A 17,046-nucleotide genomic window follows, 5' to 3' on the forward strand; every position below is an offset into this window, starting at 1 on the left:
TGTATCATGTATGGTTGTAGTGAGGGCTCAAACATCATGTAATTGGAGCAATTCATCCATAGTTCACCCCTAAAGTGGAGTACAGTTAATATAACTTTTTTTCCCGTGCCATTCATCCATAGTTCACCATGGGTTTGGTTTCAATTTATCACCCCTAAGCTGTATATATGGTGAGTACGTGATAACTAGAAGTTGTTGTCTCATTCCGTGTGTTTGGATAGTAAAAAAAAGAAAAAAAGCCTAAGCCTTATCAATTTTATGTTTGACACACAATTATCGAACTTGATTTTGTGTACGCTTTGGAGTATGTATGAGAGAATTTTTAGGCTCGTGTCTCTCTCTAGATGAAACAAATAAGTTCTCTTATGTTGTTGCTATTTGCCTATCTCTTGCTATTGGGTTGTTTTCACTAGATTCTTATCATTGTATTGTAGTATTTTGGATTTGGGCGTCTTATGAATGAATTACACTTTCTTTCGATTAAAGAAAAAAGACCACACATATACAAAGGAACTGCAATCAATTGGACGATCCCAGGTTGTAAAGCCAACACTATATTAGTGCCATTGGTGTGGCCTATCCCTGATTTTTTTTCGGTTCGATGGTCTAAGGGATTCCAGATCAGCTCACACGCACCTTAATTATTTTCCTCTTCGGTTCGTTTAAGGGCAAGCGCCATCCACGCCAGGATTAGGGGATTCACAAAATATTTCTTTCTTGAAGCCTGGCCCCAAGAGGTTGCCAAGTTTCGCACTCAGGATCGATGTTTGGGTTTATAGCTCATCCATTTTGCCACTTGAGCTACCCTTGGGGTGGGCCTACCCCTGATTTATTTGCAACCCAATCTTCAATTAGGTCGCATGTGGAATTAGATAATCTCAAGGAGGGGACGGTAGTGTTATTTTCTACAAGACAAATACAATATTAGTAGAGGTGCGGATTAACTGGCTCAAATACCTGGTTATTATTAAAAAAAAAATACAGTAAAAAAATAAAAGGAAGAAGAAAAACACAGATAGAATACTTGGGATTAGGTGGTAATCTTTATGCTGCTCCCAACTCTGACCTAATGAAACAATAAATTGGATTAACAATTACCCCTAGACAGTTAGACTCCAATTAAGTTCCCAGCCCAGACTTTCATTCATTCGGGAATAACAGTCCCCACCACCCACCATTTGGTTCAGAAACCAATCATGTCCAATGAAGAATATAGCAGAAAATTTTAAGGAAGGAAGGAGTGGTTTGTTCATTTTCTTTCTTCTGTCTTCTGTTACATATATAGGAGTATAAAAAAAAGAAGGAAAATTCTAAAATCAGCCAAATGGATTGACAATAGTAAGTGTGTGAATATGTATTAAAGGGTGTAAAAAGTAAACAGAAACATGTGTTTTCTTTGTCTTTTAGTGTGCTTATACAATAGCAAGATCGAAAAAAAGAAAAGAAAAAAAGATAAGGAAGGAGTGGTTTGTCAGAAATGGAATACTACTATTGTGTAGTAGTAGAATCAATTAGATCCCCAAACGCGTATAAGTGAATTATTGAATGGATTCTGCTCATGGCCGTGGTGGGCGAACTGCTTTTTTAAAATCAGATCAGATTTTACACCCTGTCCTGTTCTGTTCATTTGTTTGATTCTATACCATATGATATATGATGATGGTCTTATTAGCGAAAAGGGGAATATGTATATGTACAATAGGCCAGTTGGTTGTGGGAGGGCATTCAAGTTCTAATTAAAAGCCAACATGACCTATTAAACAAAGGGGACACAAAAGCTTCTCACTTCTAGTATTTTTTTCTTATAACCTCCGAGTCTGCGTCTGGGCAAACTCTCGCTAAACCGAAAAACTTCTCACTTTTATTGGGCAATCAGGGGGCGTGCTGTCCCTTTAAGGGGCATCACCGTGCTGGCCCGCCGGGTGGGCCCGCTCCGGTCTCACTCCGATTGATCGAAAACATTCACTTTGTAGAGCTCGTCGAGTATAATAGCTATGCAAAAAATCAGATTGATCAGATATCATAAAATGGCTGATTGAAACACCTTTATCTTTACAAGAATGGATCCCAAATTCTAGTTTAAATCCACTGGAACCCATTATTTTTCAAGTTATATGTGTTTCAATCAGGCACGTAATAATATCCGATCAAGCTGATTTTTTGCACTTTTATTCTACTCGACAAGATGTACAAAATGAACATTTTCGATCAATCGGAGTGAGACCAGAGCAGGCCCCACTCAACAGGGCAGCACAATGCTGCCACTCGAAGGGACAGTATGCCCCCTGATTCCGATGGATACAGGAGTTTTGAACACTTCTATTTCAGTTCCATCAACTAAACAAAAACTAATATTGAATCCTAACTAATCACTCTTGTTTGATCAGAGCATATTACAAAAGTTGTGTGTGTGACAGTGTGAGAGAAAGAAAAAGAGAAAGATAATATATTATATATATATATATATATATATATAGAGAGAGAGAGAGAGAGAGAGAGAGAGAGAGAGAGAGAACCCAAAAGGGGAAGTGCAGATTTTTATCTGGCCCCAAAACCTTCCTCCTCACTCCAACTTTGGGGTTTAGGGTGGAGGAGGGATGGCGTTGGCATGGACTCCTCCACTCCTTGAGCAGTAAAGGGGCACACAATAAAATTGGGTGAAGGTGGGGTCCATCAAAGTTCTGGCAGTGGCACCACCACCACCACCACCACCATCTCCACAGTTTCCTGTTCTTTTTCTTTTGTTTGTTTGTTTGATTGGCCAGTTAACCTTTTTCTTCACAATTAAGTACCAGTACTTAAACTTTTTACTCTAGCCTTTTACTTGGACCATGAATTTGTTAAAAAGAAAATTGAAACACCTAAAGGGATTTAATCAAGTACTACTTCACTTCAGGAACTTTCTCCTCATAAATTCTCCCACGAATCGGTTTACACAATTGAAATGTACATACTGATAACGTTTTGTATTTTTTTTTGGTTTTTTTCTCCCTAAAAGTGAATTATACAGAGAAGTCAATCAGGAGAGTGGCATATCAAAATAATTAACAAGAATATTCAAAGTGAATTACTGTATATAGAAGAAGATCGAGAGGAACATGTGGAGGATAGAGATTGATTTTGTACACATATATAACTAATCATACGTTTGTGCATGCAGTAGTTATTACTGTATAATGCACATAGATAGATAGATAGATAGATAAATAGATAGATAGGAAAAAAAAGATAAAAGGATAATATTCGAAAGCAGACCCAGCAAGTAAGGAGGTTGTCAGTATCATCCTCGTGGTCACGTTACCAAAAGGTTAGTGCTAGCTGCTGCCTGGCCTTCACAACAAGGGCAGGGCAGGGCAGGGCAGTATATATGTATGTACGTATGTATGGCAGACTTGAACCCCACCCCATGTTACTCAACTTCTTCCTTTTCAATTTCATTATAATAATAATTAATTAATTAAATTAAATATAAATAACCCCCCTCAGCCTCAGGCCAGCCTCACCCAATCCTTCTTAAGTACTCCTTCACCACCACCACCTTCTTCAATCACAACACTTACTTACTGCCTACTGCCCTCCCATTAAACATTATTAAATTCAATCCTCCCCTTCCTCTAGCTATCTCCTTAATTAAAATTAGTCCCTCTCCCTCCCTCCCTCCCTCCCTCCCAACAAACACAAAACAGAGAAGAGATCAGTAGTCTCCTCCATTTCCCAAAACAAAGAAATAACCACAATGTGTTCCTCTAAGTCTAAATTCCAAGGCAGCACTGGCACTGCCGTTGATCATCATATCATCAATATGAATGGCCGTTCAGTCCTTCAACCTACTTGCAACGTCCCATTCCCCCCTCTCTTACAACGCCGCAATTCGCTATTTAAGAACAACAAGAACAAGGTTATTTCTACTCCTACTCATACTCCTACTCCTAATGCTAAAGTATTAGTCACACCACCTGTCTCTCCCAAGCTACAATCGCCCGTGGTTAAGAGAGGAAATCACGACCCAAATGGATTCAACTCCAGTGGTGAAAAGGAGTTTACACCGAGGGGCTCTTCCAAATCGGTGGCAAAGAAGTCGAAGAGAGGCGGTGGGATTACTGGGGGTGGAGTTGTGCCACTCGCAGAGGCCTCCTCTTCATTGAAATATGCTTCCTCATTTATGGTTGAGGCACCGGGAAGCATCGCAGCGGCTAGGAGGGAACAAGTTGCGATTATGCAAGTACAGAGGAAGATGAAGATTGCTCACTATGGAAGAACAAACTCTGGTAAATACCAATTAGGCAAGGTGGTGCCTCTTGATTCTTCTTCGGCTCCTGCAAATGAGGAAAAGAGATGCAGCTTTATCACTAGTAATTCAGGTATGGCACAGAAACATCTTACTCCTACATGAGAGCGTCTCCAATAGCATAGGCCATTTTTTCCAATCTATTCTTTAGCTTGTTAATTAACAGTACCAATTTTAGCAAATTTGTGACGTGCTAAAACCATTTTTTACCTTTAACCTATCACGACCGTTGATCATTTGGATTGTTTCTAAGAGATTTCAATCATAAATAGCTTCTTAGAGATTTGTCACAAATGCTCATGTGACAATAAAGTAGCCTTTTCGTTTCTTGTGTTAAATTTGGCTTGAGAAATGTCAAAGGGATTTTTTGGCTTGACAATTGGCCAACCATTGGGGGTCATTTTTTTGAATCTCTCTTCAAATAATGTCTTTTGGTTCGAAAATTTTTTTACCATGCTCTGAAATGCATTTCTCTACTGAAGACGGACCCTTTTTTTTTTTGTTTTTTGTTTTATTTCGTTTTTACATTTCATTTCGAATCTTGTGCTGAAAAAAATGGTGTGCGGTGGTGTTGTCTTTTACAGATCCAATATATGTTGCCTACCATGACGAAGAATGGGGAGTCCCTGTCCACGATGATAAGTAAGCATCTCTCTCTCTCTCTCTCTCTCTCTCTCTCTCTCTCTCTCTCATGGATTTATCAAAGAGGCTGACGTGATTGCGCTAAATATGCAGCCTGCTATTTGAATTGCTAGTATTGACGGGTGCCCAAGTGGGATCAGATTGGACTTCAGTTTTGAAGAAACGGCAAGGGTTCAGGTTGGGATGTATATTTTGTTTACATTCACCAAACTTGATGAGCATCAAATTCACAATTGAAAGCTAAAAGAGGCTCACATGAGTCACATGTTAAAGTTAATGCTTTCCTTTTTCACAGGGTGGCCTTTTCAGGATTTGATGCAGAAACTATTTCGAAGTTTTCGGAAAAGAAGATTTCTTCCATCAGTGCTGATTATGACATTGAAATAAGCCTAATCCGAGGCGTTGTTGACAACGCGAACCGAATTCTAGAGGTACTGAATTAAATTTAAGAGATATTCAGTTTCCCATCGCCAAGGCAAAATGTCCACCGCTGCCTTTCCTGTATTTTCTGTCTATATTTTTTGCTCCTTAATACTGGCAGACAGTTGCAACTACTCATGTGGCCCAAATTATGCACATCTTAACTAGGAGTAATGTTCTAAATTCGAATTGATAGTTTTAGACCTATTCTGTTTTTGATTGTTCTTTTCTGTACGTAATAAACAGATCAGAAAGGAATTCAGATCATTTGACAAGTATCTCTGGGGATTTGTGAATCACAAGCCCATTAGCACCCAATACAAGTCATGCCACAAGAAGCCCGTGAAGACCTCGAAATCCGAGTCCATAAGCAAAGACATGGTGAGGAGAGGTTTCCGGTTAGTCGGCCCAACCGTGATCCACTCCTTCATGCAGGCGACCGGCCTCACCAACGATCACTTGACCACCTGCCCGAGACACCTTCGATGCCTAGCAGTTGCCACTTCTCAGCTTCCAACCGCAGCCCCCGCTCTCTAAGCAAAAAGCATTATGCGATGCAGGAATATATTCGTCTGCGTTGCATCGAGAAAGTATTAGTCCAAATGACAAAAGATCATATGAGATGGTTTGAAAATATAAAAAGAAAATTGATTAGCTGATGATCCTCTAATTACACATAGGGCCATTTCAATATTAATTTAGTGAGGGTGTGAGGTTTTCAATTCAATTAGTACCAGGTCATTAGGGTGGGGAGCATTTGAATTAATATTAGAGGTTGATAAGGAGAATAAAAGTTGGTGTGGAATTTGAAGTGAAGTGTGTTGTGTCGTGTGTTGTGTGGGGGGGACAGAGAGCATGTGGAGAGTTGGGGATGGCATGTGGCTCTGCTGCTGCCTATGGCTGTCACAAAAGCTTGCTTGTGTTGTGACCACCACCCCATATCCCCCACTGCATTGCATGCCCATCAATTATTTGCTCTTTAACAGCCTGTGAGGGATATGATTTCAAGAACAAAGGGGCCTTTTGGGCCACCACACCCCCCCCCCCCCCCCCCCCCCCCCCCCCCCCCCCGCTTGTGTCTCCTTAAAATAAAAAGACGTGTTTAACCCTTTGCTTTTAGGTCTGGGGCAGAGTGATATTGATATGCATGTGTATACTCTTGTGTATAGTAGTGTGGAGTTTCTGAGTGGTTTTTAATTTAGGATTGGATTGGATTGGATTGGACAGTATATATATAAACATGGGTATTCGTTTGTTTGCTGACAATATGTGTTCTTTTTTTACCCTTTTTTTTTTTTTTTTCCTTTTCTTTCCTGGGTTTGGAGTTGTATTTTGTAATTGTGTGCAGAAGCTAAGCATCTCCTTCCACGTGCTCATTTACTGTTTATTACGTTGTGTTCCCCTTCCTTCACTCTTGTACACAAACAAACATGCACAAGAATAAACTGAACCATTGTACCAACTGTATCCCAATAGTAAAGTAGTAATCCCTCCGTCTCATAATGTTTGTCCGGTCCGCAAAACGAAAATGTAAAAATAATACAATTTTTGCAAGAAAAATTTAAATTTTTGCTTCAAGAATTCACTAGATATCGATGAGTTCTTTTAATTTATGAAAAAAGTTTTTAGAATTTTTTTTTTAAAAATGCATTATTTTTTAGTTCTCGTTTTGCGGAATGAACAAATATTTTGGTATGGAGGGAGTATAAAAGGAAAAGGAATAACTACCTTTTGGCGTCAGAACAAGTGTCATTTCTCAGTTCTCAATGGGCAACACTTTTGGCCCATTATCTGCAATCTTGTGTGTGCGTGTGTTTTTGTTAATTTCTAAAGCTCATTCTAAATATTGCTGACATTTTATTGTCAATGTTGAAGATTGGCTGAAATCTTCTCAAGATTGGCTCAACTTCTTCTATCTCTGCCCGAAATATTGACTTTGCAATTCAATCTCGGATTAAACTCAATGCAAATGTGATACTGAATAGTCTCCCTACCCTCTCCTCAGCTCTCTCTACCCTCTCATTAGCTTTAACAGATACACATATCCTTGAAGGGGAATTTAAGAATCACAGAGAGGGGGGCCGGGGGGCTAGTAAGTTTGTAATCTCTTCACCACATTAATAATAATAGGTTAATAGGCAATTATAAGATAACATATTTATTTTTTGTGGGGGTTGAGTTTCCTAACAAATCAAGATTCTAGCATATGAAGATTCCTAATTTTGTTTAAGAAATAGGACAAATCAATGTCCATTTGTAAATCCCAATTGTTTAATTGGTAGACCCCAATGTGCTTATCATCCACAAAATTTTTTAAATTGACCAGACATTAGTATAGTAACAATCTTGTTGGACCATATTTGATAGATGTAAATGAACAGTTGGAGTTTGACAGTTTTTAAAAAAAAAACAAAAAAAAAAAAAAACTGTTCATCCCTCTTGTAACAAATATCCTTGGTTTAGATACATATCAATATTCAATTAACTTGATCTTTTCCATAGAAGATAAACACTTAAAAGAGTTGAAGACCGGATGAGATTCTCCATTAAAAACTTATTGCACCAAAGTGCATCCATAAAAAATAGTCCCAGCTCTCTTTTCGAAAAGTTGCAGTCTTCCATGGCTAATATAGCTGCCAATTGTCCAATTTACTCCTGTGAAATACAATACCAATCTACTGCAGCCGCTATTTCTTCTTGGTCTAGATACAGTACATACCAATATTCAGTTTTCTTTTACGCCAGCAAATACTTCATAGGCAGAATACCAGAGCACGCCTTCCGGAAATATGCTTGATCTTGTTTGGCACTTCCATTGATCATAGCATATTCCAATTTCCAGAATCTTGTCTGCTTCAATTTTGGTTTGCAGATCAATTCTGAAGAATAATTTTTTTTTGGAGTTTTTAAATATCCATCCTCATATCTCATCCCACATAAGTATTCATCCCGATCATTTTGAACAGTTATGTTTTCATCTTTTCAATGTGTGAAATACCCTTGTTACCCCTTATTGTTATTAAGGTGTGAATATGTGTGTGTATATATATTTATTGCTTGTTTGATTCCTAAATTAAAGGGATTTGGATGAATACCACAATCCTTCTTGATTCCTAAATTAAACCTTATTGAAGAAAAATTAAAGGGATTCCGTTTCACATTACAATCCTCCAATTAAGTGAGAAATAATAGGAAAATTTCAAATTTCCAAATTTTTGAATGTGCAGATTATCAAATCCCAATTATTTCTATTTTCATTATGAAATATTCCTGCAAATGTACCATGAAAATCAAACTTTAAAAACATGACCACATATTCATGAATTCACCATGAATAATCATAGGAAATTTATTTTTGATCAGCAAAAAGATTATATTAAAAATTTGATAAGGATACATCAAGAAAAAAAGAAAGCCTAAACCATGATATTGATACATGGAAAAAGGGAAAATAAACTTCCAATAAAGCATTGGAAGAGAGAAATAGGAAAAAAGAGAAAAAGGCCAAAACAGTAGGCCAAAACTAGCAACAGCTAGACTAATTCATAGACAGCCTAGGCAGAAAAACAACTTGAAACACCTTCGGAATCTCCAGTCTTCAACATCAAAGTGTAAGCATATGAAGCATCAGCAATAGCAGACAAACATAATAGCAGATCAGGCTGAAAGGGAGAAAATAATTATACTCCAAGCTATCACCTCAAGAATGATCACAACTAACAAGGAACTTTGGCAATTCCATTACAGTAGCTAATGATTCCTTACACTAAAAGTGGTTACAAAATTGAAAAAATCTGAAGGAGCAAACTGATAGATTCTTTTCCATCTCATTATTTTCTTTTTTTTTTTGGTCTTTTTCTATTATCTCTCATCAAATTTACTTTCCAAATAATATTTTCCAATGACTTTGTTCCCAGGACGTTCGGGGCCGAGAAAACTGGCAATAATATTTTGTCAAACTCATGTATGTGTTCTTACCATCTTCTCTAACAATGCCATCATGCCCATCAGAGGAATAGGGATCCAAGGCAACATTAGTATAGTAACTTAACAATGAAACATTAGAAGCGTCAAGTTCTAGCCAAATTGCCCAAACTTTCCCGACTGAATTGGTCAGAAATATAAGAGCTGATGTTGGATCTCAGTGCTTCTAAGCCCCCCACTAGTTGGGAGTTGAAAAGAGGAATGATATAGGATCAAAAAACATGACCTACTTAGAACATAGCGTAATTCCAAACAATAAACCTAACAACTATTCCATACAAACATGACATACTTAGAAGAAGAAATCATGAATTCATGGAATCGGCTTCTATCCATGACATATTTCAAGCAATAGGAATCGATTTCATGAACATGACCTATTTCATAAAACATGACTTCAAATATCATGGAAAAAAACGTCCATCTAGCCGATTACCCCCCACAATCATGGCATATTGCGGCAAATAACAATGAACTTAGTATAATAAAAAAATCTCATGACTTTATATGCATAATATTGTCATCTAATATTACAAAAACATGACATGTTTGAACATGTCAATCTAATATTGTCATTCAGTCAATCTATCAAACAAGTGGTGGCCCCAAATCAAAAGTCTAATAATCTACATGTGTTCATCTTCCTCAAGTAGTTCATTAAAGAATCTCAAATCCATGATACTAAGCATGACATAATTTGAAACAATAGCCCAACTGAATTTTAACAACTATTCCATACAATCACGACATTTTTTCAAACATGAAATCCTGATTTCATGAAATCGGTTTTGATATTCATGACATATTTAGCATGACTAATGAATAGAGATATTAACACCACTATTTCGAAAAACATAACTTCAAAAATCATGAAATATTCGTCCTCGAGCCAAGTTTCCCACACAATCATGAACTTGATAGAATCAACATATATGCTGTGATTAATACTCACAATCATGCTCCAATAGGCAAACCAAACAATGAAGCAAAAAAAATTTCGATGGGTTTGAAGGAACAACTTACGAAATCTAGCCATGTCGGTTTCGTCCCCTCTTCTACGGTCGGTTCTTCAGCAACGAAGGACTGGATCGATCGGTTTATGGCTTTTGGGATTTTTCGGAAAAACCCCCATTAGGATTGAACGGGGGACTACATGTGTCATCATTCATCTACAGATTCCGCAACAATGGAGGAGGGACGGACTGATCTGGAATTTTTGAGGATTTTTTGCTGTTCATGGTTTTGGAAAAGGATTAGGGAGCCCCAAATTCAAATTGTTTCCGTTTAGGAAAATGGATGAGGATAAGAATCGTCATCGGGAATTTCAGGATTGACAAGCGAAATCAATGGGGATCGATCGCCAGGATTACGCGAGGACTAGAGGATTAAGTTTCCGTCCCCTTTTTCAGTGCTATTATATATATATATATTGCATAATTTAGGGGTACTATTGGCATTAAAAAAGAGTAAGGATGGAATTATAAGTGCCAAAAATATGCTGGATGAAAACTTACGGGGCTGGGCACTCAAGGATGGAACTTTAAGTCTCCCTTTTTTTTTTTAAAGCAAAAAACCGATATTATACTCAGCATTGGGAAAAAAGACCAATTTGGGATGAAGTTTCATAAATTGTTTTTGTCTCATAAAATCCGGAAGTTAAAAGACTAAAGAGCATCTCCTGGAGGCTCTTTACTTGAGCCCTATTGGCTATTATACTGAGCTAAACCCGAATTTGAATGTTTGAAAGAAATGCTCTGCTTGGCTAAGCACGTTGCCTTTATCTACTTCCACTAGATAAAGAAGACTAAAGAAGAGAGCTACTATATATAGCCAAGAGAGCTCAAGTAGAGAGCCTCTTAAAGCAAGTACACCAGACTCTGTACTTGGGTTCTTTAAGCTAAAATAAAGAGCAAAACCACGAAAAGGTTACTACACTAGTCTAGCTATTTGCTTAGGTATTATACATGCATTGAAAAAGCTCGGTACTTATAGATATCAACTGTAGTATAGCAAAAGCATAAACTATTATTATTTTAATATCGACACCCACTTTATCAGTTTGTCCTCTCTCTCTCTCTCTCCCTAAAAAGTTACTCCATACTCATCTCTCTCTCTCTCTCTCCCTCCTCATTTAAGATGATAAAATACTATTATAATAAAATAGAGAGCTTACAGAGCATTGCTGTAGAGGCAATACAAAAAGTAAATAGGTAAAGTACAAAAACTATGTTATGAATAGCCAATTTACCTATTTATTGGTGCACTTGCTCTTAGAGCATGTACATCAAGCTCTTTAAAAGAGAATATTAGCTATTGTAGAGAGCAAAAACCTAAAAAGTCACTTGCACCAGATTAGGTAAAAAAGGTATGTATTTTACATTTATGAGGAGTGGCTCTCTATTTTTACCTAGGAACTATTCACAAGGTATCTAATAAAATAAAATAGTGTAATATTCATTTCTCTCTCCTCCTTACTCTCCCTCTCTTTCTGACTTCTCTCTCATATACTTTCTGGATCTAATATATATAAATATATTTTGTAATATTTTATTACATTTGATGGATTGAGAGAAAATTATAGAGAGATTGGTGTAGGGTGGGAGAAAAAAGTGAATAGTTAAAGTAGAAATTGTACATTTTTCATTAGATATTTTACCCAACATTTGTGTACATGCCCTTAGAGCAAGTTTATCAGTAATTAGGTTAAAAAAACTTGTGAACAGTGCACATTTTTTATTTTACCTACTCATATTTCTTTCAACACTACATCAATACTATCTATTTAACCTATCATTTATTAAAATATAAATTTTTTCTTTCTCCAATAGTGCACCAAAGTGCAGTTTTTTAAAAAAAGATGAAAGAAGAAGAGGGAGGGACGGAGAGAGAAAATAATGTTAAAAATTACATACCTGATGAACAGTGGAGAGGTGAAAATGGCTAAGCACAGTGGAGAGGTAAAAATATTATTAATGACAAAATTGATAATGGATACATCGAGAAAGGGGATAGAAGGGGAAAACTTCCAACGAGAAGTTGAGAAGAAACAAAAGAAAACTGAAATTGCAGATTGATATTCAGTTCCAAAGCTACCATAACTACCATGAAGATCAATACATAGAAACTTTCAAAACAACTACAAAAGCCAGCACTGCCATTCCTTAAAAAAGCTTTAACACCACATCAACAACATGCCCATCGTTCCAATAAATGTGCAGCAGCATCGGACACTGAATGAGATCAATGCATAGTATCATTTATACACTTGCCTTAATTAGTTAGTTCATAGGAGGGTATAAGCATAATTACTTCAAATGTAAAAATAAAAAACTGAAACCATCAAATAATCACTAACCAAAGGAGCCCAAATAATCGTAAAATATTAAACTAAAAATACATAGATAGGGTTCAACTCAAAAAATCCCTTATTTCACACAAGCCCTAATTCTTTTCTTGTTTGAACCAGCTAGAATGAACTGAATCGACAACCCACAGATATATATATATATATATATATATATATATATATATATATAGAGAGAGAGAGAGAGAGAGAGAAAGAGAGAGAGAGAGAGACCTTGGTGGTGGATTCGACCTCGGTGGTCGTCGGTGGTGCGTCCATTTTTTCGACGGGTTGGTTGCTAGAGGTGGATGCAGTGGTGGTGGTGGTCACTGGAGGTGAAGATGAAGCTGGTGGTTGCTTGTGGTGGAGGTGATGCTTGTGGTTGGCCTCCTCCTCCTCCTCCTCCTCCTCCTCCTCCTCTCTCTCTCTCTCTCTCTCTCTCTCTCTCTCTCTCTCTCTCTCTCAAGCGCGGGTATGGTTTGGCGCAAGGAGCAAGATTTCATTTGGGGCCGATTCAAAAAATTCAGGAATTTGTTTTTTTTTGTTTTGTTTTTGGCTTAAGCTGACGTGGGTCCCAGTCCACGTCAGTGTCTTGTTTTTTGGTCGTGGGCTGAGAGCCTGCACCGTAGCATTATTGTATTGTTACAAATGTGTTTGGGAAGAAAACTACTGTACTTTTAAATTCAATAACTTCAGCCATCACCATCCCTCACGTTTATTGCACCCAAAACAAGTGGGTCCCTCCATTGCCACGTGTTTGGCTCCCAACTCACCTATTATTTGGGCTACTATTTGTTTCTTGGGAAATGATACCCCCACCGCAATTGACCCACCGAACCACCCACCGCACGCACACCGGGCCCACTCCGGCCACCGGACGGCCGATCCGAGCCATCCAAAAATTCTAAAAAAAATAAACCAAGTGGGCTTATGCGAGAATCAACGCCATCCAACGTGTGTAGGTGCTCGATTCGAACTTCCAAAAATCAGATATCCAAGCCATTAAAAAATGGAAGATTTATTTGAGTACTTACACACGTCGGATGCCGTTGATTCTCGCGTGGACCCACTCGGTTTTTTTTTTATAAATTTTTCGACGGCTCGGATCGGCCGTCCGGTGGCCGGAGTGGGCCCGGTGTGCGTGCGGTGGATGGTTCGGTGGGTCAATTGCGGTGGGGGTATCATTTCCCTTGTTTCTTCTCAAATTTCTACCTTTTCTCTCTCTTTCTGTAGTATAGTAGTATATAATTTAGGTGGTGTTCCACTTTCCAAAAAAAATATACTTTTTGAAAAAAGAAGGTAATTTCAAACTCAAATATAATGAAAATGAAAAATATTTTTCCAATTTTTTTTTGCACCATTTAAAAGATCTTAATGAGATCTATCAAACAAGATACATATTGGTAGAAAAATTATTTGCGTAAACACATGATTTTTGAGTTTGAAATTACCTTCTTTTTCCAAAAAGTACTTTTTTTGGAAAGTGGAACACCACCTTAGTGGAGTAATAGAGATCCAAATTCATGTCGTGCAACCACCATCCCATCGACAAAAGCCATTGTTGTCAATTCGAAACTGTACTTTTTTGTTGTTGATCCGAATCACATTTCATTAAAAGCCAAAAATGGCAAATTACAACGAATCCATCCAAAAACAGAGAAGGCAAACGTGCAACAAGCCATCACAGAAGAAAAGCTATGAAAAATAGGTGACAGAGGGACATTGGCAACACCGAGTAAACTAGAAGATAGGCATTAGCATGTCTCACTGCCTCAAAGGGTCAGGTCACGATGGGCCCTCAGTGTATCCCCTAACCACCCCGGCCTGAGGCACACACCCAGTCAGAGACAAACTAAATCGAACCGATGGAAACAGGAATAAACAACAAACAAGGAAAAAACACAGCCACCATGGAGAACTACCACTGATGCACGCCGGCCAAACCCCGACAGAGGAAAAACCACCCGCCACCGTAGATGGAGGCACCGATTGGATCCCGAACCGGAGCAGTGGAGAGATATCTCCAGCAAGCCCCTGCTGACACAAGCAAGCTCCGGGCACAGGGAACCAAAGAAGAAATCCGCTTGGGCTAAAACTTCGAAACGCCGACCCACGGCGCCGATGACTATGAATCTCCCATGCGTGGATACTCCCCAAAGCTAAAAGCTGGAACACCGGCTCCAGGGCCAAGACCCGGCCCTTATGAGGCAGATCTAAACCAGAACTAACCAAGCAAACCTAGCATTATTTGCCCACCACCATCACCCACCGGATCTGGAAGGCCAGACCAGTAAAGAACCGGACTAAGGGAGACCCAACCAGGGAAAAAGGCATAACAGGCCCGAAGAAACCAAACAAAAAACCTCTGCCCTCCTACCTCACCTTATTGAACCACGTTGTCGCCCTAGCGAACCATATCTGGTGGAGACAAAGTGGAAAGACGGAAAAGAACAAGCCCTACAAACGCCGATTGCAAAAGCCGCCGCCACTGGAAGCTGCCTTCGCCGGAGCTTAACCATACCCCTGCTTTGACCAATCGGAGGCTAGAAGCAAGACACAGGTGGGAAGGAAAGGAGGATGATGGAGGGACGAGGAGAAAAAAGGGGGGGAGGTGAAGGAGAGGAGGGGGCAGCCCCCACTCCCCGGCTGAAACTACTCGCAGAAGCTAGAGAGAGAGAATGAGAGGATAAGGTTCTAGAGAGAGAAGGAGATGAGGATACAGACCATTGACCTTTATTCGAAACTGTACTTGATCAGCACAAAACTGAGAACGTACGACCCATATCAACAACTGTTCACCAATCAACATTACGAAACACCAATCAGTTCATAGCCAAGAGGCCTTATCAATGTATTCTGCTTCCGGCCTCCAATCGAGTGGGAGAATAACGGCGACAGTCGCTGTCGTGCCTCCTCAGAAAATTTGCCGGCGCCGAACTCGCTCCAGAAAGAGAGAGAGAAAGACCGACGTATTGTCGAAGAAGACAGTAGCCGCCGAAGAGAAGACCAGATTTTGTTTTTGAGCTCTTTTTTTATTGCTAAGGGTATTTTAGGAAGTCGGGGTCCAAAAGGGGCTCTGACTGTATTAAAATTATTGATGTACTTATTATGGTTTTTAACCCTTCAGTATGTCTTTCTGGCCAAAGCTCCCCTTCCTATCTCCTTCTGCTTCTGTTTTCCTTTTTGCCACATAATTCAATGGGTAGAGAGTTCAATAATATAAAAAAAAATGCTTGGATGGAGAGCAAAAATTAATAGATAGTAGTGTTAGAGCATCCTTACCAGGCTTGCTATAAGCCCCTTCAAACTAAAGCAGTCAGAAAAATCAACCCCCTTCCCAAAAAAAAAAAAAATTGACTTAACAACTCCATCACCAAATTAGAAATTTTATGAAATGAAATTGGTACAATAGCTTGGTACATGAAATGAGTCACGGTTCACTCATTGTCTAATAAAATGCAATATTTTATTACTCCTATCAACTGTACCAGAGACCCATACCTAATTCCATGGTCGTCGGAGCCACCGATCGTCGCTAGAGCGGTGAGCTTTATTTGAGTTTGGATTCAAATTTTGGTGTGGTTTTTTATTCTGATCGAATTTGTATTTTAGGGAAAACAAGTGGTGGGAAATTTTAGAGATTGTAGTTGTAACAACCCTAAACCTCAAGCACCACCACAATCACATAATAAAATTAAACGTTTAACATCACCAACTCATTAAGCAACAACAACTAATTAAATTCTATCTCCCACTTCCTTAATATTTACATTTATTCTCATACACACACCCTTGTCTCAGCAACATTTCCCACTCTCTGCCACTCTTCCATAAACGGGAGCGTCCTCCCTTTATTTTTCTACTACTTAACAGTAGCTCCCCCAATTCCTTTGGTTACTGGCCCCCCCTCCCCTTCTATTTGTCTTGTTTCTCAAATGTATATAGGCCATGCACAATTCCCTTGGCACCTCACGTGCACACACACACTTATTAGCCACCTAGGCTTTTCATGCAACAAACATATATATCCACCCAATTCATTACCCCACCGCTAGAAATTAACAACAAAAATAATTAATGGACAGTTCTCTCCATTTTTGTCCTTTTCTTTTTGATTTTTGATTCATCTTTCATATGTAATACCCACGTAACACACACACATACACGTGAACACGGCATGTCCACTTTGTGCACCAATAATCATGCTATTCAAATTATGGGTATTACAATATCCCTTCCTTTTAGAAATTTCGTCCTCGAAATTTATCACCCAAATCAAATAATTCAAATCTAGCAAGGCTCTCATTGCCTTTGACGAAAATTGCATGCCCATTCCAAACAAAGCACCACCACAGATAATTATTTAAAC

The 17,046-nt window shown here is 38.7% G+C and overlaps 1 protein-coding gene across 1 annotated transcript; it reads left to right on the forward strand.

Moving 5' to 3' along the window:
* Positions 1 to 3,497: 3,497 nt before the first annotated feature.
* On the forward strand, positions 3,498 to 6,161 carry LOC131313690 (uncharacterized). Its single transcript, XM_058342137.1, has 5 exons — positions 3,498 to 4,361; positions 4,873 to 4,930; positions 5,024 to 5,107; positions 5,226 to 5,361; positions 5,597 to 6,161. The coding sequence occupies exons 1-5, from the start codon at positions 3,737 to 3,739 to the stop codon at positions 5,885 to 5,887; spliced, it is 1,194 nt and encodes a 397-aa protein (XP_058198120.1). The 5' UTR covers positions 3,498 to 3,736; the 3' UTR covers positions 5,888 to 6,161.
* The last annotated feature ends 10,885 nt before the right edge of the window (positions 6,162 to 17,046 follow it).

The sequence above is a fragment of the Rhododendron vialii genome, chromosome 13a, assembly GCF_030253575.1.
Source record: "Rhododendron vialii isolate Sample 1 chromosome 13a, ASM3025357v1".
Classification (NCBI taxonomy): domain Eukaryota; kingdom Viridiplantae; phylum Streptophyta; class Magnoliopsida; order Ericales; family Ericaceae; genus Rhododendron; species Rhododendron vialii.

Bases quoted from the DNA above. Each gene is read 5' to 3' on its own strand.
- LOC131313690 (XM_058342137.1), top strand. From the start codon at position 3,737: ATGTGTTCCTCTAAGTCTAAATTCCAAGGCAGCACTGGCACTGCCGTT. The intron at 4,931-5,023 runs GTAAGCATCTCT...CTAAATATGCAG, and splicing joins GTCCCTGTCCACGATGATAA to CCTGCTATTTGAATTGCTAG. The intron at 5,362-5,596 runs GTACTGAATTAA...CGTAATAAACAG, and splicing joins ACGCGAACCGAATTCTAGAG to ATCAGAAAGGAATTCAGATC.